Here is a 26,620-nt window from a genome sequence, read left to right as displayed (position 1 = left end):
GAAATGGGACCCAACCTAAGTGTAGCCCTACCATAACCTCAATACACATAGAAATCAGGACACCCTGTCCCCAAAAATAAGTCCTTATACTAATCTCACCAGATAAACATCAGATTTGAGGGGAGGGAAATATTCACAAATTCCTCATCCTTTTTCTGTTCCATCGGTAATTTTGATTCCCTCTAACACAGTCCTGCCCAGAGTGGGGCAAGTGCGGTGCAGGAGACTCCGTCATTATGGATTGAAGCAATTTTAAAGCATTTTATGATGAAGGATTTTGTAGTCTCTCTCTTTTTTAATTTATGCATTTTAAATTTCCCTATATTTTCCCTCATTTAAATGATCTCAGCAGCTTGAGAGCCCTGCAGAATGCTTTAAAATCACCAAAGATGTTTATGATAACCATGTTCCACCATCCACTCCAAACAAAATACCCCAAACCTAAGCCCCCTAATGCCTGGCATATAACCCAGACCTAACCAGACTGGCACTGGATAATCAGAAAACAAACACTCCTTCAACCTTCCTCAATTTTTTTCCTCCTTTTTTTGAAAAAGCTCAATTTCCTACTTTCCAGCAGTAGACAGAAAAGTGGGGAGGGACCTCATCTGTCACAAGCTATGTAGATTAACCTTTCAATTAGCTGTTATCAGGTTCTGTGTTTTAGCACCAGGCTTTCAATCTGCCTCCATTTAGCATCAGGAAGGCTTGAGGTTTAGGGTGGGTTTTAAAAAAAATTAATAATAGTAATTTTTGTTCTGTTTTTCCTTTGCTCCCCCACATTCTGATGTGAACGGTTGCAACCTATTTTTGTATGTCTGATCTCTCTCCCACACCTCGCGTGTGTGTGTGTGTGTGTGTGTGTGTGTAAGAAGACGAGCCCCACAGAGGAGGAGGGGAGCCAAGGTATTCTCTATATATTATTTTTTTCCTTTTGCAAAGGAGTTTAGAAAAGGTAACTGATGCAATCAATCCGTTAACTTCGGAATCTCTCAAGTCTCCCCCCACCTTCCTTGTCTGTCTCTCCTGGCTGCGTTTCCTCGCTGTGTATGTGTGAGGGGGAGGTTGTGTTGTTGTTGTGTTCCTGGCTCTGATTGCAGCCAGGAGAGAGAGAGAGAGAGAGAGAGAGAGAAGCCGCGATCGCGTTTCAGGGGCAGCGCATTCCGCAGGAACCGCTGCTGCAGAAACACACACAGCCAGAGAAAGGAGGTCATTGCAAGCAAAGGGGGGAAACCTGCACCAGAGGTTAGACTCATAGGAGTTTATGTGGGGGTGAGGGGAATAACAGGGAGCATGCGATGGGTTTTGTTTTGCATTAGGTGACAGGCTACAATTTACCACAACAACCCCCTTTCCCTCCTCTCTCTCTGTGCAAGGGGCTTGTCAGTAAGCTGGGTACTTTTTTTTTCTTTTCGCATTGGAGGCTGATGCACGTGTTTGCAGACACTTATGCTCGATAAAGCATTGCAGCGTCCCTGTGTATGTTGCAGAGGAGGGGATGGCTGGGTTGGGTGGGGGAGGGAAGGCAGAGAGTGGCTGGCTTTTTGTGTGTTGCATGCGCCCACCCTGTACGGGTAGGTTGTAATCGTTCCTTAGCAGAAGGGATGACAAGGAAGTTCTTGTGCTTTGCATGGAGAAACTTGCAGGGACCTGCATGTGGCGTTGAAGCTGGGAGTCATTGTGCCCCTCAGCCCCTCCATTCCGTGGTGCGGGCTGCGTCCGTGCGCGCTAAACCGCTGCTAGTGCCAGGCACCTCGGGAGGGTTATGCTGAGACAACACGCAGGGTCTATCTCGCCCGCCCGTACGAGTGGCAAGATCCGTAGCACGCGCATGAAGCTCAATATTTAACGCGGTGTATTAGTGTGTGTCGCGCGCCCGCCCTGAAGTATTGGCTCAGTAGCGGCCGTCGCTGTCGCTTGCCACCGCTCACCTCTCGAACAAACTTCAGGAGTAGGCGGTGACTGGGGGAGGGGGTGGGAAGTAGGCGAGATTGACGGGTGCGGTAGCCAATAGAAGGGTAAGGCTGCGAGATTCCTCGCCCTAATTAGTAATCGGCTGCCAATCGGTAGAGTTCAAGGCTGGGGCAGGGTCTAGCCGGGTTCTGCGGGTGTTTGGCGGCGGCAGCGGCCAATGGTTGTCCACAGTGCCTCCCCCTTGACAGGTAGGCGGGGTTCCTTGTGAGTGAAGGGGCGCGCCCCGTGATTGGCACGCATCACGTTCCAATGGGGAGGCTGGTTGGGTGCTGGGCGCGGCGCGCCTCTCCTGCGGGCTGGTGATGGACAGCGAGGAGCGGCCCAATGCCGGGCGGCGGTGGGCGGGGCGCGCGAGGCGGGAGGGGGGGTAGGTAAGGTTTTAATGAGACTCCATTGGGCTGTAATCAGTGTCATGTCGGATTCACGTTAACTACAACAGGGTGAAACAAAATGGCGGCGGCTTAGGTGAGCCCAGCAGCGGGGAGAGTACAGCAGCTAGGGGTGGGGGGGAGCCAGCAGCCGCAGCAGCAATGGTGGCAGCTGCCTCAGCCTGGCAGCAGCAGGGGGAAGAGCCAGCAGCAGGGGGAGCAGCAGCAGCAGCAGCACCACCACCACCACCTGGAGGTTGCTCCTCCCCCTCCCAGCCCTGATCCCAGCAGAGGTGAGTGGTACCCTGAGAGGGGGAGGGGAGATCTGTCCCCACAGCATCCCTCCCCCAGGGGAGGGGAGGGCATGTCACACACCCACACAGGCACCGCCTCATGTGGGGACAGCTGCACAGTGATGCTGCCCTCCCCACCCACCCGGTTCTGCAGCCCTGCCAGATAAACGTGCAGAACGTTTGTGCTTTAAAATGGGGCTATGTGGGGGGGGGAGGATTTAAGAATTTAAAATAAAATGACACCCTTCATCTCCCTTCCCAATAAAGCGTCCCCCTGCGATAGCCGACTTGAGACTTGCCAATACATCCTCCCCACCTCAGGTTGCAAAAATATTGTGCATTTCAGAATAAACATGCAACCTCAAAAATTCCACCTTGAGAACACTTAGTTTAAAATACATCCCCGGCCAAAACTTGTCACTTCTCTCACTGAGAATTACAAATCCGCCTCCTCCCTGCAAAAAAACTTTACCTTTAAATTACTCCCAGACCCTCCAAATATATTTCCAACCAAAGCATCCACCCCAGATTAACCCGAGAGTCAAAATATTCCCTCCTTCCAGTCGCTGATTACTTGAAATCACTGTCATAGTAGTAGCACATTCAGTGCTTTAAAAATGTGCGGGGGGGGGAAGGTGTGAAGGGCAAACGTTTACTTTTGTTGCTGTCAGGTTGTGGTAGTGCTGCTTGCTGCTGGTGGTGCTTGTTTCTGTCATGTTGTTGTTGCTGTTTTAATGTGTGATCTTACGGTGGCTTGTGGGGTATTGCAGCATCCAGACACTTCATCAAATCCTGATATACACGTGCTGCTCTCCAATAAATTAAATAACCCCTTAATCTGTTTCTTGCAGCTAAAGTTGCTAGTGCCTTTCCCTTTGCAGTTAGCTAAAGTTTGTGGAAGTACTAGTTTATTCACTTTTCACAATTAAAGGTATATACCATGTGAAGAGAAAAGAAATCACTGGCTCCATGATCTGAATAATTTTAGTTTAAACAGTGTCTTATGAACTGGGAGTCCCCCTGTCTGATTTTTTCTGTTGTGGCTGTTGTTATTTTGAGAAGGAAACTTATGTCTTGAATTGAGGGGATAGTAGGAAAGAATTAGAATTGATGGGCTGCATAATTCTAAATAATGGGCTGGATGAAAGGAGTGTGGCCAAGAGAGTTTGTTTAATGCAATGGCAGTTTTCTCTTTTCTCTGCTCCTGCTGCAGTCCTTACCTGACCCTGATGCTGCAGCAGAGAGCTGGCCTGCTGCTGCTCCTGCTGTCTGTGAACAGAGCAAGTAGGAAGGAGCTGAATGAAGTGGTACTTTACAGGTCACCAGCAGGTTGCACAACTCACTGTCTTTTCTGTTCTCTCTCCCTCCCTCCCCCCCTCCATCTGTTCTATTAAAATCATATTTTAAAAACTTGTGCATAATATTTAAAACAACTGAGGATAACTTTGAGCTTTTATTTTTTTAGATCTGTGTTTGAAAAGCTTGTTGTTTTTCTTATGAAAAAGAACAGCTAAATTATAACTTCTTTCCATTTAAGCAAACAATTTGTTTTCTGAAACTAGAATTGTTTCTGAATGATCCAGATACTAGTTTGGGCTAAAGGAAGATGTCATTCTTGAGTGTAGTCACTAATCCTATAATCCTGTAATGACATGTTCAGTCAAGGTATTGTTTAATTAGCTTTAGCCTTACAGTAGATTTGTTTTTCACAACTTAACTTAATTTTTAGAATGAAGCTAAGATTGTGCAACTATTTTTGCTGAAGCCTAGCTTTTGATTTAAACACAGGCCAACCATTGAAAAGAGATGTCTTTTCTTGTACTGCAAGGTAAGATACTGTGTTTTCCAGAGCTCCTCTATCTGCATGCTAAATATTAATGTGTGGCTACATTTTGTGAACATATAAAGGATTACTGACTCTTAACCACTTGGCTTCTTAAATACTGCATTTTAAAAGTAATCAAAGTTGCTATGATTTTCAAAACAAAGCATAATTGAGCATTTGAGAAACTGAAACCATAATACACCGTGTGAGGCTGCTGAACCACTAAGTTAATGCCTGCCACCAAGAGACTTGGAACTGGTCCCTCCCAATTTAAGATTATGGTGGTGAAACTAATCCTTGCTTTGTTGGAGTTTATGAAAATCTTAATAGAATATTATTTAATGATTTTTTTTTGAAGATTAAAGTGGATACCAAGAAAATTGGTAATTCTATTATACATAATAAAATGAAGTTGCTAACAAACTTTTAGCCAAATAACAATTGCAGTTTTGAGTTTTAAATGTATATGACTTTGATCTGGATTTAGCAGTGCTAGAGAAGCATAGTTTGCAAAATTATTAATTGTAGCTTTATTTTGAATCTTGCAATATTCACTTGTTTTAACTTTGAAAAGACTCTTGGAGTCATATTTTGCTGAGTCATATATTTTGCTTTCAGATTCAAACTGGGGGTTTGAATCTGAAAGACTATATCTGATTTTTGGTTGTCTTAGACTTGGCTTAATAATTGCTATCAATATTTCCAATTTCTGAAAAAAAAAAAATTAAAAAAAAAAAGGTTAAAACTTCTTCCAGGTAAGGCAAACCAGACACAAAAGCACTGAACTGGGCTATATTCTGAGGAATTTTTTGCTGTTAAGTATTTCATTTACAATAGACCTTTTTGATGCCCATTGTGAAGGTATCTGCGTGCTTTGCCTAATTAAATACTCTCCATGACAAACCAACAGAATAACACTCATTATTTGTTACATTTTTAAACAAGTCATTCAGAAGCTCTACTGCACAAGTATTGCCTTGAAGCTTAACAAACTCAGGCTCTGCTGGACCTCTGGAGCAAGTAAATTTTAAAAGTCTTGTTTCTCCATTGAGAAAACCTTGTCATATGCAGTGGAAATTCTCCTGGACTTCTGGATACACTCCACCAGTGTTGATATAGTAGGTGCTAGCATGCAGGAGGTTGTGTGACAGAGGGAATTTAAAGTAAACAGGTAAAAATGTGACTCTGCTGCTTGCTGCAAGAGTGTCACAGCAGTGTAGTCAGAATTTAGCAGTAGCCTAGAGCTTGCACACACCTCTGCCAGAGCCATTGGCTAATAAAAATTCCTGTAACTCACAGGTTACAGTATTTATATTGATATGCTTCATCAGTATCCTCAGAGGTTAGAACAAAACCTACACTGTGTGGTTTGGAATTGAATGGAAATGTTATGGTAGTTCATACGACATTAATGTAGTATAAACTTGAGTAGATTTAAAATGTGGCAAATTTGTATGACTCTGCAATTATGGTTTTGAGGGCTTAATTAAGGCACTGACCTTTATCCCCATTAAAAATCCATGGTAGAGCCACACAACTCAATAACTCTCTCTCTCTCTCTCTCCTTTTTAAAAGAAATGTAGCTGTGGACATGCCTCTGACGAAATGGGTATTCACCCACGGAAGGTCATGCTCCAATATGTTTGTTAGTCTATAAGGTGCCACAGGACTCGTAGCTGAATAGGAATCTCTTGCCACTGCAAGGAATTCCCTCAAAATTTTATTACAGGATATGGGTGTTAGTGTGACTTCTAAGGTATATTTACTTGTGGGATCTTTTTTTTAAGACAGTTTCCAGGGTTCAGAAATGCTCAAAAATTAAAGCATGAGCTGTTTTCAGCCTACAGCTCTCTCTCTCTCTGTTTGAGCATTGCAGCTATGTCTGAAGTGGTCTTCACCCACAGTTCTCATCCATGTGGTTCCAAAATGAAACTATATTAGAACCTTCCTTGTGTAGTTAACCAGAGCATGGCTCCCATGAGTAGACATTCTGTCTTAAACTTAACCCTTTCCACAATGGAATATCAATTTTTATTTGAACACTTCTAGCTACAGCAGTCTGAAAACTGTTTTCAAATGTGCAGAACAGTTTTCAAACAGTAGTAGTTAATGTGGATTGTGTACTAGTGTGGACTTGAAATAAACTTTGAATGGGTGGGGCTACCTTTTCACTAGCCAGTCTGTTTAGATCAAGAAGCTTCAGTATAGGAGTCAGAGCGATATCCAAATCCTATTTAATTTTATTCAGAATGTCTTTTTTTTATTTTGGCCATCTGTTGAATTTGTGTTTGTAATCTCAGAGCTACTTAAGCCCCAACCAAACCTAAAGTACTTTGAATAAAAGTGCTATATATATAAAAAAACTTTAATTATTAAAGTTCTTTTTGTACAAATAAAAGCACACAACTCATATTTTAATATCAGTAGTCTTACCTTTCTAATGCAAAGGATGTGCCCTCTCTTTCCCGCCATAGCAGCCCACAGTCTGGGGCTGGGAAGTGGGATGAAGGGAGGTGTCTCCCTTCTCTCCCCCACCACAGCTGCCCCCGAATTGGGGCTGGGAAGCGGGGGGGAGGGGGCTGTCTCTCCCCCACCACAGAGCTGAGACGGGGAAGGAGGGCTCTCTATCCTTGGTAGCCACAGCCCTGGAGCTGGGGAAAGTCACCTCTTTCTGTGGCCGCTGCAGCCCTGCACATCCCAAATTCCCCTTGCCCCCTCTTCTCACCCTACTGCGCACTGCCCCCTCCCATCTACCCCTTATTTCTCCCAAGGCCGCCACCACCACCTCGCCTTACATGTGTGTCTTCTCCAGGATCCAGGCACCTAATTTATGGACCCATGCCTGCGCTGCTGCAAGAATTATGTGGGTGGGTCCTTCATTGTCTCACCTTAAAGGGAGCTATCTACTGACTACCTGAATGGAGCTCGCAGACCCCTGGTGGTCCGTGAACTATGGTTTGAGAACCTCTGGTCTAGAGCCATTTAAATTCATCAGTAACTGGCCACTCTTCCACTATTTACTGCCCAGCAGGATTACCACATGAGACCTGATCTGGAGTTGAAACTTAAAGAGAGAAGAAAAATGTAAGACCCAACAAATGCCTATTTGCTCCTCTTGAAAATTACTTACAATCTTGTAAGAAGATTAGAATAATTACAGCTGCTAGATACATGTAACCTGTGGAATTGCAATTCCATTTTCTGCTAATACAGTATACCATATACTCAATTTTCGCTTGTATTGTAGATCAAGAATATTTTTATTTAAAACAACAAGGTGAGCTCATTATTGGATAGACACTTGATTGCAAAAGCCACTTTTTTTACATGAGATTTTAATATTGGCTTTGCACTTCACTGTTGAGTCATTGTGTGCTGCCTCAATAGCTGACACGTACATATTTGTTTGTTTAAATTTAGATTTTTCTGGAGAATTGGAGAATCATCTACTTGTCAAGAGAACAGTCAGTTTAAATGTTGAGTTCTATTCCATGTGGTGGTATTTTATTATTATCTACTTTATTTCTTATCAAAGTATTAATCCTGTCAAGTGGTGTTTGTTGTTTAAAGCTGGCATATAATAGGGCATGTCCTCAGAAGTGGTTCGTTAACTTTTTTTTTAAACATCTATTTTGAAGATTTGAAGATTATGTCAGGAAACAGAATGATCTTAACAATGAAGTATATTTTCATCTCCGTGTATGGGTATATTTATTTTCTTAACACCTTGACACAAAATGAGTTACCAAGAAACTATTTATGGTGTTCTAAACTTCAACTAACTTTGGAGGTCATGTAATCACTCACTTAATAGAAGAAATATGAGCAAATTTGTGTCTTGAGACAAATGCCACATATAAATGGCACATGGTATGTTTAAGTCAAGTGTTCTATGTGTATTCATACCGAAAAATAGGAATTATAAATGTAATTACATTATGCCTATCTCAGACTCATCCTGTCACTCCATTGGCAAAGTTCCTACTTCCTAAGAAGCTCTGGTATTGCTGGCACAAATAGGCCCTTGTTTTCAGCCTCAGATATAATGGTAGCTCAGTGGTGTATGGTTATCCCTGTACATACTGTGACATTGATACTTGTTATGGGCACTATATCAGTCATACAGTATTCATGTTTTGGTGGTGGTTGTGATTAAACTAATATATCAACTAATCAGACAAAACAGGTAGTTTTTAAAGTTTTGTAACCTGTTGAAAAGGAGGGAGTGCTTGACAAAGGGCACTTTATCAATGAATTGCCTAACAGGTGCAGCTAATCCTTTCTTCATTAATTACAAGACCATAGTGCATATGTATGGTGTTTACGTTTTACAGTGGTGGGCTTCAAGAAGGTCTATTGACCGAAAGTGTTCCATCAGGAAAGACTTCACTGAATTGAATCCTTTTAAGAACTGATCAGTGAGTAAATGGTTGGGGAATTAGGACTCTAAATTACAGTTATACTGGGTATGAGTAGAAATTTATGCGTTCTGTGGATCACTTTCTAAAAGAGGAGGGAAGTGTGGAATTCTTAAACACATTTTGCAAAGAAAGTGCTGTTCTTAAAAAGTCACATGGAGGCTTCATTACTGGAACATGTCCAAGCTAAAAAAATGACACCATTGCTAATTTGTATCTATTTCAGCATTAACTGTTTGTTTTTTTTTTCTTCTCTCTCTAAAGCTTTTATCTTCCCTAATAAGGATGTACCTGTACCACCAGGAACAGTCTTTCTAGACTTCCAAGTTGATAAAATAATAAGGAATTTCAGTCAGCACGTGTTTCTGTGTCTCTTCTGATTCCTGAAGGATGGATATTTCTGAGAAACTGCAAAACAGCATGTGGAACCCTGATTGTTTTAGAGTTGTGAATAACCTTGGAAAGATTTGTTAAAAGAATAAAGAGGAACCTCTATGGGTAACTTTTGGCTGGAAGATATTATTGGTCAACCATGGTAAAACTTGCAAACCCACTTTATACAGAGTGGATTCTTGAGGCTATACAAAAGGTTAAAAAGCAAAAGCAAAGGCCATCTGAAGAAAGAATTTGTCATGCTGTGTGCGCTTCACATGGATTAGATAAGAAAACTGTTTCGGAACAGTTGGAACTAAGTGTTCAAGATGGCTCTATTCTTAAAGTTACAAACAAAGGCCTTGCATCCTACAAGGACCCAGATAATCCTGGGCGTTTTTCGTCTGTTAAACCTGGCACTCTTCCTAAATCTGTTAAGGGATCTAGAGGAGCCTCTAATGAGCTTCGTAATGTGGATTGGAATAAACTATTGAGAAGAGCAATCGAAGGGCTTCAGGAACCAAATGGCTCCTCTCTGAAAAACATAGAGAAATATTTGAGAAGTCAAAATGACCTAGCAAGTATTTTCAACAACCCTGTCTTTCAGCAGAGATTACGGCTGGGGGCCAAGCGTGCTGTAAATAATGGGAGGTTATTAAAGGATGGACCTCAATATAGAGTGAATTATGGTAATTTGGACAGTAAAGGAACTCCAAAATATTCCAGTGCTTTCCCAGCTTCTCTTCCTCCCGTAAGCCTTCTGCCCCATGAAAAAGACCAGGTAAGTGTGGAAAATGAAGGCAAATCTAGATGTGAAAACAAAATCCAAATAAATGACTATTCCAGTTTTCCTTTGGTTTTATATGAAGTTGATTTGTTATAATTTGGAATAGTTTGGGATTAATTTAACTGTTTGTGAATGAATCTTTGACTAATACGTTCTGAAAGGTGATGCCTGCATTGCTGTATATGCTGTTGTGAAGTTTTTTATGGGTGGTTTCGTGTTTTGTTTTAAGATAGGGAAGGGGAGCTATGTGGAAAAGGGATGTCTGTGCCTTTGTGCTTGGGCACTTTTGGAGATGAAGTGATTACTTTTTGTCACCTTTTCCACCAGCTTGATAAAGTAATGTTATGATGTTGCTATAATCCTGGCATAAAAATAAGTAGAATTCAAGCAGTTCGCTTCTTTGTGTGTGTAGTTTTGTACTAAATGCATGGATCAGACACAATTTCACAACTATAGTCACACTAATGAGATCTATTGTTAATACATTTCTAATGTAGTCTTAAGTCCTTTTTTTTTAAAATGTATTTTAGTTATACTCCGTCTTAGAACTGTGGTTGTTTGTGAGCTGACGTTAATAATATATGCATCTAGGAACTGAACTAAAGATGTCAGATCAATGTGTTGCTTCCTCTTCCTTCTACCATGCTATCTTTTGGTGCTCTCTCTGTCCTGAAGAATGTTCTCAGCCCATTTTAATTCTCTTGACCATCATATATCTGCTTTGTCACTAGGTGGCCCTTATATTTCCAGCAGAGGTGTTTAATGGCTCTGACTTCTTTCTAAAACTTATTCCTGTGTTTTCATCCCAAGATTTTAAAGGATGAGATGATGAGAGCGCATCAGTGGCATAAAAAATACCTGAAGGGACTCCTTGGTCATTCCTCACTTGGAGGTTGTGGTGTGCTTTTGGAAACTTCACTAGAGTTTTTTTTTTCCTACTCTGCCACCTGGTATCCCACTCAGCTTGAATTATTCATCTCAGTGGCTTTTTTAATGGATTAATTGCAGAGTGGCTTTTGAACTTCAGATGCATTTTATTAGTGCTCACTTCTGACTTTGCATAACATACACCTTTCTTTTGACAGTTATGGGGGCTGCAAACGGCATCTCTATCAATTCTCCTTTTAGCAGTTTTCACATTCATCTCTTTCGTTCCTTTCTCCTCTCAGCGTAGCTTGAGTCTTACTCTACATTGTTGTACAGAAGCAATTCAGCTATAGAGCTGATGGCAAAGCGACACTGGCTAGAAGCCTGAGCCTGCAAAATTATATGTAGATGTCGGAGGGGAGTGCTCAAGCACAGTTACCCATTTATTACAGTGATATTGCTCATGTATGAAAAGTGCATGGTGCATCAGGCCCTAGAATTGCAATAGAAATTCAGGAATATTGCTTACCAAGTGACTTTTTTTTTTTTTTAAATGCAAACCACTGAGAGCTTCCTCATTATAAGTACTTTTAGGAATTCTTGCTGTAATTCCAGTATTCTACACTGAAGTGAATCATTTGAAGCAAACAAAAACACATTAATAATGTGTCAGATCTTCATGATCTGTGTTCTCAGGAGGAAATCTCCACTGGTAGTGTAGGGCTAGTGACTCATGTTCAGGGCAGGCAAATGGTCAAACAGGTCTTAGTGCTGGAAAAGTTAGCCGTTATTGTATACCACTGAGAAATGCTGATATAGATCTAAATTTGATTTTTGAACATATGTCCAACAAACCAGTCCTCTGATGTCAAGTGGTGTTACAAGAATTGAGCTTTCGTTACATGAAGCAAATTCCGGTATAAAGATGTACTGCTAATTTATGCTGTTTAGATTTTACTCAAAGTCTTTACATCAGCTTCTGGAAACCTGTGTAGCCCCACTCAAATAATGGTGCTGGGCTGACACTGAGGATCTGTGAATCTGGCTCCATAATAGTTGTGTAGGTGAATTCTTACAATATAGTTTAATGTGGCAATGTCCTGTATGTAACTACCAGTTGCATGACTTTATTTTAAAATAACCATCCCTTCAATAAATTATATAAGTGTCGGGCCAGGCTGGGGCTGAGGGGTTTGATAAGGGGCAGAGGGTCTTGGGGGTGATCAGGGGGATCCCCCCACTCCACCAGCTCCCAGCCATGACGCTCCAATTCCTGCCGCAGGTGAGTGCAGGACCTTTCCCCAGCCGCCCCCCAGCGACACGGCTGGGGCCGGGGCAAGGAAAGCGGAGCAGGCTGGTGCTGTCGCTCTGCTTCCCTCCACAGGTGAGTGCAGGGGGCAATCCTTTCTCCAATCTCTCTGCACTCACCGTGGGGTGTGATGGTGGCTCAGGGCAGAGAGTTGGGGTGTGGGGTGCAGGAGGGGTGAGGGGTGTGGCAGGGGGTCAGGGTGTGCAGGGTGCAGCAGGGGGCCCAGGGCAGGGGGTTGGGGTGCAGCAGGGGGCTCAGGGCAGGGGTCAGGGTGCAGGAGGGGCACGGCAGGGGGCTGGGGTGTAGGAGGGGTGCAGCGGGGGCTCAGGGCATTGGGTTGGGGTGCAGCAGGGTGTTGAGGTGCAGGGTATGGCAGGGGGCTCAGGGCAGGGAGTTCGGGGGCAGGCTCTGGCCTGATGTGCACTGGGGGCAGGACAGGTTGGCTGCCTGCCTTGCCCCTGCACCACTCCGGGAAGCCGACGGAACCTGAGGAAGGAGGGGTGCAGGGGTGTGTGTGGCTGTTGCTTCAGGCACCTCCCCCAGCAGCTCCAATTGGCCGTGGTTCCCCTGCTCCCTGTGCACGTTGGGCTGAAGCCGCTCTAGGTAAATGCTGGGGGAGGGTGGGGAGTGGGGGGTTAGGAGCTTGCGGGCTGCAGAAAATAACCCCGTGGGCCGTGTGTTTGAGACCCCTGAAGTAAATGGGCTTTCAGACTGGTGAGACCAAAGGCAGACCTTGATATTCCCCTTTGTTGGGGGCTTGGAGGGAACCCAGTGTGAGGTAACGTTTCTTATTAGGTTTATATAGTGTCCACCACAGTGGGGGCCTGATCTCAGTTGGGGCTTCTAGATGCTTCTGTAATAAACAAAATAATGCTGTGGGAACTCTGAAGTTTGCCTTGCAAAACGGGAGTTGCAAACTCCTTTTAAATGTTGGTGATGGATAGGTGGGATTGTGAACTCATAGCTGAAGTGTGCTGCATGCATATCACAAGGGTTCAGAGAGATGTTAGAGCACTGCTGTGTGGATCCTGGGTTAGCTTTTTCCATGAAGCTGTTTGGATCCATTTTCTTCTGGCATCAGAGTTATATTAGGAGTGGTATAGTACATTGGCATTCCACCATAGCTGTGTATTACCTCCCTGCTGCAGTGGGAATAGAACTCACAGAGTGGAGTATTGCTGTTTCTGCAAGCTTTAACTACCATGTGTATTTCCGTTAGAAAATTTGCATGAGTCCAAAGGAGAGCATGTGTTTAAATGTCAGTTCTGCTTCCTGTAGAGTTTCAGAGTAGTGGGAAAAAATAGTCAAGGGTATGGAACAGCTTCCATTTGAAGACAGACTGAAAAGATTTAGGGCTGATAAGCTTAGAAAAGAACTGACTAAAGGGGGGCATGATAGAGATCTCTAAAATCATGAATGGTGTGGAGAAAATGAATAGAGAAGTGATATAACCCTTTCACACAATACAAAAACCTGCCATTGCCAAATGAAATAAAGAGGCAGTAGATGTAATACAAACAAGAGATAGTACTTATTCACAAAATGCACAGCTAACCTGTGGAACTCATTGCCATAGGATGGCCAAAGTATAACTGGATTCCCAAGAGAACTGGGTAAATTCATGGAGGATAGGCCTATAAATGGCTATTAGTTAAGATGATCAGGGATGTAGCCCCATGCTTGGGGTGACCCTAAACCTCTGACTATTGTAAGACAGGGCTGGATTGCTCCCATAATTGCTCTATTCTGTGCATTCCTACTGAAGCTGTAGTACGGCCACCATTGGAGACCAGGTACTGGGCAAATGGACCGTGGTCTGACCTAGAATGGGAGTTCTTATGTCTCGGTACTACATTTACATGGAGGGGCTTCAAAGGGCTCCCAGCAATATGGGAAGAGAAGTGTGCAACGGAGCCGCTTATTTCTCAGTATCCTTTTGCTTCTCTTCGTCTGCTTGGGGGGATGGAAGCACCTGGCCCATAGGCAAAACATATTCCATTAGGAATGTACCCTAGGTTTTCAACCATACACTTTCTGGGTTGGATGGCAGAAAGTGTGATTTAGAGCTAAATGAACTGAACTTCTAAAGAGCATAACAGATAACTATTTTGGGACTAGTGTGGTGGCTTACACTTACCTTCTTTCTCCCACATACTCATGTACTAATAAAGAGGGGCTGTTTTAAAAACAAGGGATGTGGGTTGATCATTTGTAGGAGCTTACTCTGTGTAGACATGGATGTGCAGTGATTTGTGACAGATAGTGGGTATCTATAACACAGGTATAGCTATTTGCCGTTCCTGTGTTCTGGGCGAATCAGAAGAGACAATATGTTGTTTGATACGTATTCATTTTTAATATTTTCTTAGGCCTCTCAAATGCCTTTTTAAAAAAAAACAAAACACCACACAGTTGAGTAATAGTTCTCTGCATTAGATTTTTATGCCAAGAGTCATTCTTTTGTATGGTTTTTCTTTTTCACTTTCAATTTGTCCCTACAAGTTGATCTTATTGCAAAAACAAGCTGATTGATTAATTTTTCATACTTTGAACTCCTATTTAATGTTTTTACTGGCCTGTGAAGACCTTAGTTGCTTTTCAGATTGTAACTTGGCATGGGTTGAATTTCAATTGTCTGGGATGCTGCTTCTGCTAGTGCAGACACTGGGTGTTTCTCCTTCTGTCTGTCAGGCAGGGAGCCAATGTATAGAGAAGATTGTGGCACCCAGCCCCCTCTTCCAGGCTCCTCCTCTCTCTGCTTCTTCCCTGTGGAAAGGCAGCTGGAGCCTGTTGGGTAAAGGCTTTGCTAATTGCTCCACCTTACCTATCTGGCCTCCAGATATACTGGAGAGCAGAAGCAGAAAGGAAGTTGTCTCTCCTGCTTTTGCCCACTGTACTTGTTCCATAATTAGGGCGGCGTTCCACACCCACTGACGTCTGCTTGCCTATAGTGACCTACCATAGCTGACATTGAAATTATCCAGGACCACCTGCACCACTTGCAGGGTCCGTCTGTAGGAAATTCTCCATATGTCTTCTGCTAGTGCAGAACCTAAGCCACATATTGCAGGACTCCATTCAACTAATAGACAACATTCTAGCTTCCCTAGTTCCAACCCCATCTGGGTGCATTTCTGAGGAAAGAATATCTTCTCTTCCTTCAATGGCCCAAAAATATTGAGGGCTGGCCAAAACTTTTGTTTACAAAGATTTTTCAGACAGACAGCAGTTTTTAAAAACAAGAGCAAACAATCCCCTCTCCATCTTCCTAATTCCAGAGGAATAAGCCTATTTTTTTTTCCTCCTGGCCTGTAGTCGGGCACAAGTTTAACACTAACAGGCTCTAGCAACAAACTTCAAGCCTGAGCCCTAATTTAAAGAGGGTGTAATCAGCTTTATTTCTTTCCTTCTGATCCTCCTGAGTCAGAGGTGCCAAGAGGAAGGATTTATTGTTGCCTACATGGTTGTTCTATAATCTCCTGAGTCCTCGAAGTAATTCTTGTAAGCTACTTAATGGAGTTTTACCCTTGCTTCTGCCCTTTGTCAGACCAGACCTGCTGTGACCAAAACCCTCTCCCATCTGCTAGGAGCCATCTTGCCACTTCCTTGGACCAAACAGGTATGGGTCTTAAGGTACTTTCATGTCTGTGAATGATCTGGGGAATGAGGCTGAGCCTAGTCCTATCATAACGGACCCAATTATTAAATACAGTAGTTAAAGATGGAGTCCCTGTTATACTCTCTCTTCAGGGGCAAATGACCAAGGGACTTCCTGTTGTCCATTGACCTCAGCAATTGTCTCTAAACCTGTCCATTATCCCAGCTTACCAGACGTTCATGAGGCTTTCAGCAGACTGACTATAAAGCAGTAGACCACACTACCATTTGTGCTTGCCTCTGTCCCCTCGAGCGTCCAACAAAATGCTGATGGTAATTAGATGCTGCTCTCAGACAAACTGTCTGTTTAATGCCTTTATATGTCTGGCCTCTTTCAGGGATTTGTGTCCAAAAGTGCTAAATAGTCAGCATCCAGATGGATACCTCCTCACATTTGAAACTCTGGGCTTGTTGCGAACCAGGAGAAAAGCTCCCTCACCCCATTTTGGAGTCATAGTAGATAAAGAGGAGGAGAAGAGAGTTGCATTCTCTGTAATGCAACTCCAGGCTTGCAAGCAGCTTGAGCTTTAATCTTACAGAGGTATCCATCCGGAGCTGCATATCCTTATAGGTGACCCTGGTGACCAGCCTGCCAACAACTGGTATGTCTTAGTCTTTCACCTACTGGGAATCTCCTGGAATTCAAACTAGAGGCCTTCCAGTCAGTGAAGCTCTCTCAGACCTGAATGGATGGGTCAATTTCTCTTGAGTCAAGTCCTCATTGAAGGATTTCCTCCCCTCCTCGTAGATGCCAGTGGATATGATGCTCATTTCCCACTTGGGGTATGTTCAGAAGATTTAGTTCTTCCAGGGAGAGGCAGTGTACTAGAGGTTAGGCTTGCTCTGGTTTCTCTGAAATACCATCCAGTCCAGTAAATCATGATCAGGTTGGAGATAGCCTACTTGAACCAAGAACTGGTGCCTCATGAGTAAGTCTGTCCTGTTTTTGCATTAAGTAGAGGGAAAATCTGCATCTCTGGAGCCAATTTAATAGTTATGGCCATTAGCTCATCCATCTAGACAAATGTAAACCCCACAGGGAAGTTTTCCAGTGGGTTTCAGCAGACCACTGTCATGTAACCTATTCGCAATCTCCCCCAGAACTATCAAGTTCCCCAGTCCCTGCAACAGATCCCAAACCTAGGGAGCTCTGGCCTGGAACGCATTCATTATCAGCTGGTTAAACAGGCCTTCCTTTCAAACCCTTTTGCTTCTCCAGAAAATCTTAAAGAACCGTGAGACGTGAGAAATAATTTTTCCACTCTACTCCACACTGGTTAGGCCACAACTGTAGTATTGTGTCCTGTTCCGGGTGCCACATTTAAGGAAAGATGTGGACAAATTGGAGAAAGTCCAGAGGAGAGCAGCAAAAATGATTAAAAGTGTAGAAAACAAGACTTGTGAGGGGAGGATTGAACAAATGTGTGTGTGTTCTGAAGAAGAGAAGACTGAGAGGGACATGACAGTTTTTTCAAGTATTTAAAGGGTGTTACAAGGAAGAGGAGGAAGAAAAATTGTTCTTCACTTCTGAGGATAGTACAGGAAACAGTGGGCTTAAGTAAGGGAGGTTTTGGTTAGACATTAGGAAAAACTTCCTAACTGTCAGTGGTTAAGCATAGGAATAAATAGCCTAGTGGGTTGGTGGAATCTCCATCACTGGAGATTTTTAAGAGCAGGTTAGACAAACCCCTTTTTAGGGATGGTCTAGATCAGGGCTCGACACCCTTTCAGAAGTGCTGTGCCGAGTCTTCATTTATTCACTCTAATTTAAGGTTTCGTGTGCCAGTAATACATTTTTAACGTTTGTGGAAGGTCTCTTTCTATAAGTCTATAATATATAACTAAATTGTATGTAAAGTAAATAAAGTTTTTAAAATGTTTAAGAAGCTTCATCTAAAATTAAATTAAAATGCAGAGCCCCCCAGACTGGTGGCCAGGACCCGGGCAGTGTGAATGCCACTGAAAATCAGCTTGCATGCCGCCTTTTGGCACTCATGCCATAGGTTGCCTACCCCTGCTCTAGATAATACTTAGCCCTGCCATGAGTGCAGGGGACTGGATTAGATGGCCTCTCAGGGTCCCTTCCAGTCATACAATTCTATGATTTTATGAAAAGAGGAGGGTGCCTCTTGGTGCTGGTAGGCTGAGTGACTCTACTTCATGGACCTACTCCACTTGATTGGGGAGAGGTGATTGGAGATTGGGGGGAGGGCGGAAATAATAGACAGCCTCCTGAATCCAAGTCCAGTACTGAACTCTTGTGTCTACGTTCTGCAGGCTTAAAGCCTGACTCTTGACTAGTCCTTAAAATCCCTGGGAGTTTCAAAGATTATAAAAATTCCTCCTCTGCTGCCACAAGAAGTCTATCTTCCACATATTGTTTGATCTTGTGCTGGTCCCAGGGATAAGGACAGAGAAATTTCTTCTTTGCCCTTGATCTCTGTAAGTATGGGCTCAAGAAGAGTACTGCTAGTTACCTCAAGACCTTCATGCCAAGCATTCTGAGGAGTTCGGTAAATGGCTTCAAGATTTCTTGAGGTGAAATGCTACTTTAAACCCCACTAAAATCCTTGTATCTCTCCATGAATCCTCTAATCTGGTTCCTGCAGTTCTTTTTTCTAATTCTTTTCTGAGCCAGATCTTAATCCCTCTTCATGGAAAGTGGTGGTGGTTTTGGCATAGGTGCTGACTCTGTGGGTGCTCCAGCCCTGGGTCTTCCAGCCCTGCTTATCACCCACTAGCAGCCAGCTCCCCCCCCCAGCACCTCCCACCCGCCACAGTCAGTTGTTTTGGGGGGTATAGAAGGCTCTGGGAGGGATAGGGAAGAGTGAGAATGGGGTATGCTGGGAGGAGGGGGCTGAACTGGGTAGGAAGAGAGGATGGGGTGGGGGCGGCGCTTGGGGCGGAGAAGGGGGTTGAGCATCTCCTGGGCCCAGAGGAAGCTGGCACCTACGGGTTTTGGTGGCCATCACTTTTTGTTCTGATGGATTGGGGAGTTGGCAGCCTACTTTAATCTTCCAAAAAAGAAAGTAGTCCTTTGCACCTCCCACAGTTTTCCCCTTCCTTCTTAACTCTTGTCTGACTCACAAAAGTCCTAAGAAGGTGTTCTGGCATTTTCTGGTTGCCTGAGTTTTGAAGACTTAGCTTTAATTCCTCTTACAAATCCTTCATCCCTTCATCTTTTTTTGAGGGCTCATGTGAAGGAAAGAAATCTTTTCCATATATGCTATCATCCTGGTATGACATACCAGGGTACAATCTGGACCAGTGAAGGATTTTGCCAGAGCAGTGTATAAGAGAGAGTCTCCATGCGTGAGCTCTGTTGAGCTGACGCTTCATTTGTAAGTCTTCTAGATAGTACTATCTCTTCAGACTTTACTTCCTTAAGCAATTTTGCATTTGGATGTGGGGTAGGAAGGTGTGTGTGGTTCTCTTTATTCCCTCCCCCCCGCCCTGAGCTGCTACTCTTCTCTTCTCCTTGCTGACGGTGAAGACCCTAGTTCTCATAGCACTAGAACATAGCCAGTGTCTTTTTCCCCTACCCTTTCCATTGCAGTCTGGTTCTAGAGCTTCAAGAACTCTTCTCCTATACTGTCATGCTGTTGCTAAGCAGAAATTGCATCCTGGAAAGCCAGGTTTTTGTTCTCCTGCATCATACCCACCAACCACAAATGGATTGTCTTTGCTGACTGGGGGAAACGATAGAATATCAGGCACTGACGCTTAAATTTACAAGGAAGTCCTTTTACTTAACCTTCTGAAAACAATGCTGCTTCAAAAAGAAAGAAGCCATTGTAATGTGCTTCTGTTTTAAAGGAAATGTATGTATTGCAGCTGACAGCAGAGTGTTAAACTTGGATAATTTTGGTAGTTTTTTATTCATATTCACTTCTCTCCAGCCTTTCTATAAGCTCTGATTTTTGCAGGGCACCCGGCATCATCGCGGTTGCCCTACAAATTGAAAAATTTTAGGGATTTCTCTATTTTGCTCTCTGACAGTCTAAATTTTGTTTCATTAGCAAGTGTAACTAGTTTACAAACGTTTGTTCTGTCTAGATTATTTCTATATGTTAAAAGAAACAGGTTCTACCTTAGTAACCAAAATTAATTTTCTCTTTTAGTCTCTTGTCTAGTTTGACAAAGCTGGTCGTCCCCCCCTCTCCCCAAGAGCAGCCTTAATTTTATTAAGTAGTTCTTTTCAGCTCCCCTGTTTGGCTAATGTTTGCTCATCATAGTACAGTTGGGATTTGTTGATGCTTAAGAGATTCTAACTGTCTATACATTCCACTGTTCTTTGTTGTTATAAGAGCACAGTTGTACGACATGTGGTGGAAAAACTAAGAACTGTTTTCTGCCCTTTTTTTTTAATTCCCTTGACTGACTTCCTCCCTTCATGTTTATGATCCTTTGAGTATAAATCAACTGCTAATCAGCCAAAGTTGCCTAACTTGATAGCTCAAAATTGCAGTAGAGAATCTCTTCCTGAGAGAGGAGAGTTTGGAAGTCAAGTGGTTTAGAAAACCTTTTCTTGGCAACTTAAGGGCAATGCCAATTTTGAACTCTTTGGTGCTGGGACTCTTCTAGGCATGAATAATGTGCTGGTGCTGTGTGTAAGGAGTGCAAAATTGATTACTAACGTAACGGGGTGTGAGTGAGATGGTTTTTGTTCTTCCTTGTGCATTGTAAGAAGGATTCACAAGATTTCAGTTGTAGAATTTTGAGATTGGTGATGCTTTGAGTCAGAGCACATTTACAAGATGCCAGGTTATTTCCAGGGCAGTAACCAGTTAGGGTGCAAAAAAAAACCACAACACTTTACCTATAAACTGCTGGTAGCCGGAAGGAATCCCTATGATTACCTAGTTTGACCTTTCTTCATAATAGGCCATGGAATGTCATAGAGCAATTCTTTGATCTGGCTGTTGAGAGAAGTAAACATGGAACCCCACAGGGTGCCATTATGGTGTGGCAGCTAGGGACACCATCTAGGGAACTGACGGACCAGGGTATAATACCAGGCTCCTGACATACTACAAATGTAGATGAAAATTTATAATACGTTTTAAATGCTGTGGGATTTTTTTAATGTCACAACTGGTGGGTGTCTTACTCTTTTTCTTAATTTTGTTTTTGCCTATAGTAGTACTGTAAAAAATTTAAATAATTCTGATCAGGCAATATTTAAACAGTTCTATAACTTTACTCACATGAATAGTCCCATTTCATTCAATAGAAAAAACCCATGTGTATACATATATGCAACATCAAGAGCTAAAATTGTATTTTTATTAAAACCTTTTCTTAAATGCAAAGCCTTTCTCGTCAAAACAATATTGTTTCAGTGTTAACAAGGAAAAGTTATTTGGACTTTGAATACATTTAAGTTATAGTAACTTTTTTTATGTATCAATCAAAATTTTTGAAAAGTAAAAGCCTAAAGCTAGTCTTTGAATCCTATATTTTTGTTGCCTAAGGGTTGGATTTGCAGAGGTGACTAAGTGACTTAGGAGCACAAGTGCCATTGACTTCAGACTACAAATCTTGATGAGGTGTAGAGCTAATCAAAGCATTTCACCTCTCCTGATTTGTGGAAGTTCAATATATTGGAAGGTAATGTTAACTACAGATATACCTGGGGCTATTTGCTTGCTTTGTGGTGTTCCAAAGAAAACATTAAGGTCCTGGACTTAACTTTTTCAGTATAGGTCACCAGTGTGAAAATTAATGGTAGGCAGGGTTTTTTGTGAGGGGAGAAACAATTCTCCACCTGCAGAATAAACTCTGCCCATATGAATTCCCAGAATGAGAGACTGATCACAGTAGAATGTGCAGACATACAAATCTGGAGTGCTCTCTGACCTATACTGGGCTCCTTGAGTTTTTGGCTGATACTGGAGTTGAATGGTAGTGGCTTGAATATGCCCATGGGCCATGGTAGCCTCCTTGGGCTTAACTGTTGATAGTTGTTGTGGTGTTTTTGTTTCCCCGGGGGGGGGGGCGGGGGGTGGAGGAATGGAGAGGGAAATAGATGGTTGTGGTATCTCCCAAGCACCACCCACTTACGCCACCCAAATGAGACCAGTTGAGCAAATCTGCAATCCTCCCTTTTTAAATGATTAATAAAATGGTTAACAAAATTGACATTCAGATCATGATCATCTATGGGTATCAGTTAACACCTCAGGGGCCACTCATGCCTCTCAGAGTTACTATTGTAGGCTTTCAGTGGACTTGGGCATCTCTGCATTGGTTATACACCTTTTTCAACTCTTAAGAACTAGAGCAGGGGTTGAGGGTTCTTGCCATCCCAGCAGTGTGTTTTTTAGGTCTGAGGCCAGGGCCACCGCCACACTTATTTCCCTCTCAGGTGGCAGGCCTGGGGCCAGCTCCAGCAGTCCATCTGCTGGATGGAGCCTAATGGTTCCTTGTTGTTTAGGTGGGCTGAGATCTGGCCCAGGAGAGGGGAAACTTCACAGCCCCACAAAGTGCCCCATTTGGGGGTATGATTGGGGGGAGTGGCAGTAGAGCTCTCTGTGGGAAGGGCCAGCATAAATGTAATGCAGTTGGCACCACTTACTGCCAACTATTAATTTCTTGTCCCCCGACAACATCTTGTTCAGGGGTAGCCTGGCATAATTGACTTTTTTCAAAAATGGGATGTCTGTGTGGTGGGAGGTAGCATTAATGGGGAGTGCAGTTTGGTCAGTGCAAAACCAAGGCTTTTCGTGGCATCAGTGTATTTCATCCTGGTTATTAGGCATAGTTAAGGCTACATTTTAGTCACAGGTATTTTTAGTGAGTCACGGACAGGTCATAGGCATAACCAAAAGTTCACGGCTTGTGACTTGTCCATAACGGTTATTATATACCTCTGACTAAAATTTGAGAGGGGGGAGGTGGCTCGGGGGAATAGCCCAGGGGGCACCATGGGTGCTGGGGTGGGGGGAGGGTTGGTGGTGCTTGGGCAAGCCTCCTACCCGTTTCCTGATCTCCATGTGCTCCCTCCTCTTCGCCCCAAGTCCCAGTTCTGCAGCACCCATTGGCTGGGAACCGTGGCCAGTGGGAGCTGCGGGGGGTGGGTGCCTGCTGGCAGAGGCAGCATGTAGAACTAGGAGCTGAGGGAAGGAAGTTCCTGTAGCCCAGGGGTTCTCAAAGTGGGGGTTGAGACCCCTCAGGGGGTTGTGAGGTTATTACATGGGGGTGTTGCAAGCTGTCAACCTCCACCCCTAAACCCTGCTTTCCTCCAGCATTTATAATAGTGTTAAATATATTAAAAAGGGTATTGAATTTATTGGGGGGGGGGGTCGCACTCAGAGGTATGCAATGTGAAAGGGGTCATCAGTGTAAAAAAAAAAAAAAAAAAAAAAAAAATTGAGACCTACTACCCGTCCGGGGATACTGCCCTAGGTAAGCACCACCCCACACCTCAGCCCTGAGTCTCTCCCCCAGACCCAAACTCCTGCTGCTGGGGGTGGGGACTGTGCGAGACTGCCCAGCAGCAGCCAGTGTAACAAATGGATACATGTTTTAGTTTGGCCTGTCCACCTATAGGAGCGGATAGCCCTGTGTGCCCAGTAGTCTTTTTTGTTTACTGTTGTAGAACAATTACTTGGAGAGATTTTTATGTACAGCTACCTCATATAGTCAAAACATTATCTGAAAAATTATAAGCAGAGGAAACCTCACTTCAAAAACCCTTCAACAATTAATATAACATAAAACCGAAAAATACTGTTAAGTAAATCGTGTGTGTGGGAGGTTAAAAACAGGACTGACAGATCTAGGTTATCTTTCTGGGTTTGCTACAGTTTTCCTGTGTGACTTTGAAGTTATCCACGGGCTCTGATCCTGCAGCTGGCTCCAATAGCTGTCCACCTGCATAAAATCTGTCGGATTCCCTGTGAGCTTGTCATCCTCTCATCTGAAGCTTATTGTTGAAGAGTGACTTTAATCATTCCCCCTCTCCATTTCTTCATCTGTAAAAATGTGGATAACATCTAATTCACAAGCATGTTCTGAAGCCTAAGTCATTGAAGTGTTAGAATGTGACGGTAATTAAAGCAAGTTCCATTAAAATGGCTATATAGTAATCAGTTCAACGTAATCCTTGTCTCTTTTTGTAATGCCTCTTTTTAAATAGTCAAAATAGCAATACTTTTGTCAAAAACAATTTTGTTGTTTTATAAAAGCATTTTAATGTAACAATTCTATTCTTCTTTGTTGGCTGACTTATTTAACAATGGCTATTTAAGGAAGATCCGCTTTATATAGATGGGCAGGTTCTCAAAAAGGAGAAAAGATGTTCTGTTTTGATTTCGACTTTATTCCTCTTGCTTTCATTTTTTGTGCTCCAGTAAGAGACCTGTCGCAGGAGCCAATTAACGGGGAGGTTCATCAGTCAGTCTCTAAACATAGTTTTTAGAGGTGATGAACAGGAATAGAATCTTCTGATATGATTAGCTTTGACCTGTTATAAACCTTCTAACGTATGCATGTTTTTTCATTAGCTACTGAAATTTAGCACCACTGCCAATAACTTCTATTCCAAGAAACGATTCACACACATTTAGAAATCTTTATTTTTCTGATGTTGGAAAATTGTGTCATAGGAATAATTCCAATTTAGTATGGCATGTTGGTTGGCAATAAATCTTGCCATCTTACGAATGCAGGCCTTCAGGCAGTTTTGGAAAATGATCAAGTGCAAATCTTAGAAATTTTCTGAACATTAACTGTTTTTTATAGGAGAAATGATGACTGAAGAAAACAGGTTATTGGGGCGGATTCTAATCTGATGCATTGCTATATATCTTTCAAGAATCTGCTACAGCACTTGCATATGTGCATTGTATTTAGCTCTGCTGCACAGCATTAGAGCTGATGCAGTGTGATCTTAGAAACCAGTGATTCGCTTTTCTGTAGCCATTTTAAATTTAGTTTCCCATCAGTTCTGTGACACGCAGCAGAAAATGCCTTGTATCAAGGCACTTGACATTTCTGTATGATCACATCTGAAGGGAGGCGGGAAATCCTGCTAGGTGTATTTTTAACTCCTCATGGCAACTTAAATCTTTTTTCTAAAAGGGCACTAAGACATAATCTTTCCCCCCCGCCCCAGCAGAGCAAGTAAGTGGCTCCTGCTTATCTAACACTGATGTTTTTGCATTTTATTTGTAGCTTCATTTCTATTAGAATATCTTTAGTTGTTAAAAATTACCATCTTAGAATTTAATAGTATAACTACTGAAGAAAGTCATCTTCAGTCAGTCATTCACCAGGAAATCTGTTGGAAACTGTTTTAAGGATTAGGAGTCTAGAAATATTGATTGTGTTACTGGCTGTGTATTGGTATTAATGGGCAAGTTACTTTAATTTCTGCATACCTGCTTCCACTCTCTTGGGGAGGGGACAGTTGTTGCCCCACTCACAGGAGCACTGTGTGTCTTTAATGGTTTAAAAAGCATACTGAGAGCCTGACATGTATGATAACGAATTATTATTATTAATAGTATTATTTTCTAGTAAAATAACCCATCTGAGGAAATGTTGGAGTAACTCTGCCTAATTTGAAAATATCTTGGCAGCTGTTTTTTAGAAAAATCTCAATTAAATTCCAAGTTTGTAGAGAGAAATTGGATGGAAAGCCATTTCTCTGTGTCCCTTTTCTTCTTCTATCCACTGGCTACCTGACACCCAAATACACATTATAAACGGGTATTTTTGTTTTAGCCCCCCTGCCCTCCATTCCTCCTGGCTGCAATCTGTTCTTAAGCTGACCTTCCAAAAAGCAGAATTGTCTGGTCCCAATATTAAGAGGTGCAGCTGATCTAAAAAGCAATAATGTGTAGGGTGTTTTCTTTTCCCCCCGATGGATGGTTGTTCACAAGTGGCATTCCCTAGTGGTTGGGGCTGGGTTCAGCCTCTGTTTTGCTGCACCTCTAATCTTATTCCCAGACCACTGTCACAGCCTGAGATGCTCTGTCTGAGTGGTGATTGATCCTCTGGTCATGTCACCAATCAGTTTTCTCTCTTCCTACGGGTGACTGTTCCAAGGAAGATATGGGGGTCTGTCTGTCTGATTCTTGTGAGTCTCCATCCCAGTTGTGGGTTTCCAAATGTCTTTACCCTTTCCTTCCTTACCCCATGGAGAGGCTAGAAGTGAGGGTTTACATGCCCTTTTTAACAAGGAAGGTTGGTGGGGAGCCTGGGCCCTCCTTCTCCACCGATGTTTATAAGAGGTACCAATGTCCAGCACCTAGGTGTCCCTTAAGGTTGTCTCCATGGGCTACTTCCTACCACCCACTCTCTTGCCAAAGTCTTAGTTTGCCTCGAAATAGTAGAAGAAAAAATAATTGAACCTTCAGCCCTTTTAGCTTAGCAGGTTGGCTCTTTCTCTCTGCTGCGCCCTTCTTCAGGAACTCTCAGGGTAGGTCTCTCTCCCTGCCCTATGAGGCCCCTTCTGAGCTGCCTAGCTCTCTTTTTAAGTTCCACTTTGAGCTGGAGCATGCTCTCTGCAGGTATGTCTGGGCCTAGAATTGCTCCTTAACCCTTTTAGTTCCAGTGCAGGGTTTATACATCTCATCACATGATGCTTAATTGAGTTATACTAGTTTCAAACGTAACTAGATTCCATATACATCTCTCTTGCATCTTGTTTCAGGCATAATTTTTCATGCTACTTTTCCCAAATAAAAAGTAAACAGATTTTATTATGCATTGTGGACCAATGGATGCAACTGTTTTACTCACT

The 26,620-nt window shown here is 42.9% G+C and overlaps 1 protein-coding gene across 12 annotated transcripts in view; it reads left to right on the top strand.

Annotated features, from left to right (window-relative positions):
• The first annotated feature begins 1,173 nt into the window (after window positions 1–1,173).
• The window catches only part of KAT6B (lysine acetyltransferase 6B), a 192,471-nt gene continuing 167,024 nt past the window's right edge, over window positions 1,174–26,620 (top strand). For 3 of the 12 annotated variants that reach the window (XM_030568388.1, XM_030568387.1, XM_030568376.1), the window contains exons 1-3: window positions 2,595–2,635; window positions 4,424–4,463; window positions 9,143–10,031. In XM_030568388.1, coding sequence (XP_030424248.1) covers window positions 9,411–10,031 — 621 coding nt within the window. In that variant the 5' untranslated portion in view covers window positions 2,595–2,635; window positions 4,424–4,463; window positions 9,143–9,410. Of the gene's footprint in view, window positions 1,246–2,337; window positions 2,440–2,593; window positions 2,636–4,364; window positions 4,464–7,272; window positions 7,545–7,880; window positions 7,960–9,142; window positions 10,032–26,620 lie in introns of those variants that run through there. The other 9 variants (XM_030568381.1, XM_030568378.1, XM_030568382.1 and 6 more) reach the window with 9 other exon arrangements.

Source organism: Gopherus evgoodei, chromosome 7 (assembly GCF_007399415.2).
Source record: "Gopherus evgoodei ecotype Sinaloan lineage chromosome 7, rGopEvg1_v1.p, whole genome shotgun sequence".
Classification (NCBI taxonomy): domain Eukaryota; kingdom Metazoa; phylum Chordata; order Testudines; family Testudinidae; genus Gopherus; species Gopherus evgoodei.
This window is presented reverse-complemented; position numbering and strand designations above follow the sequence as displayed.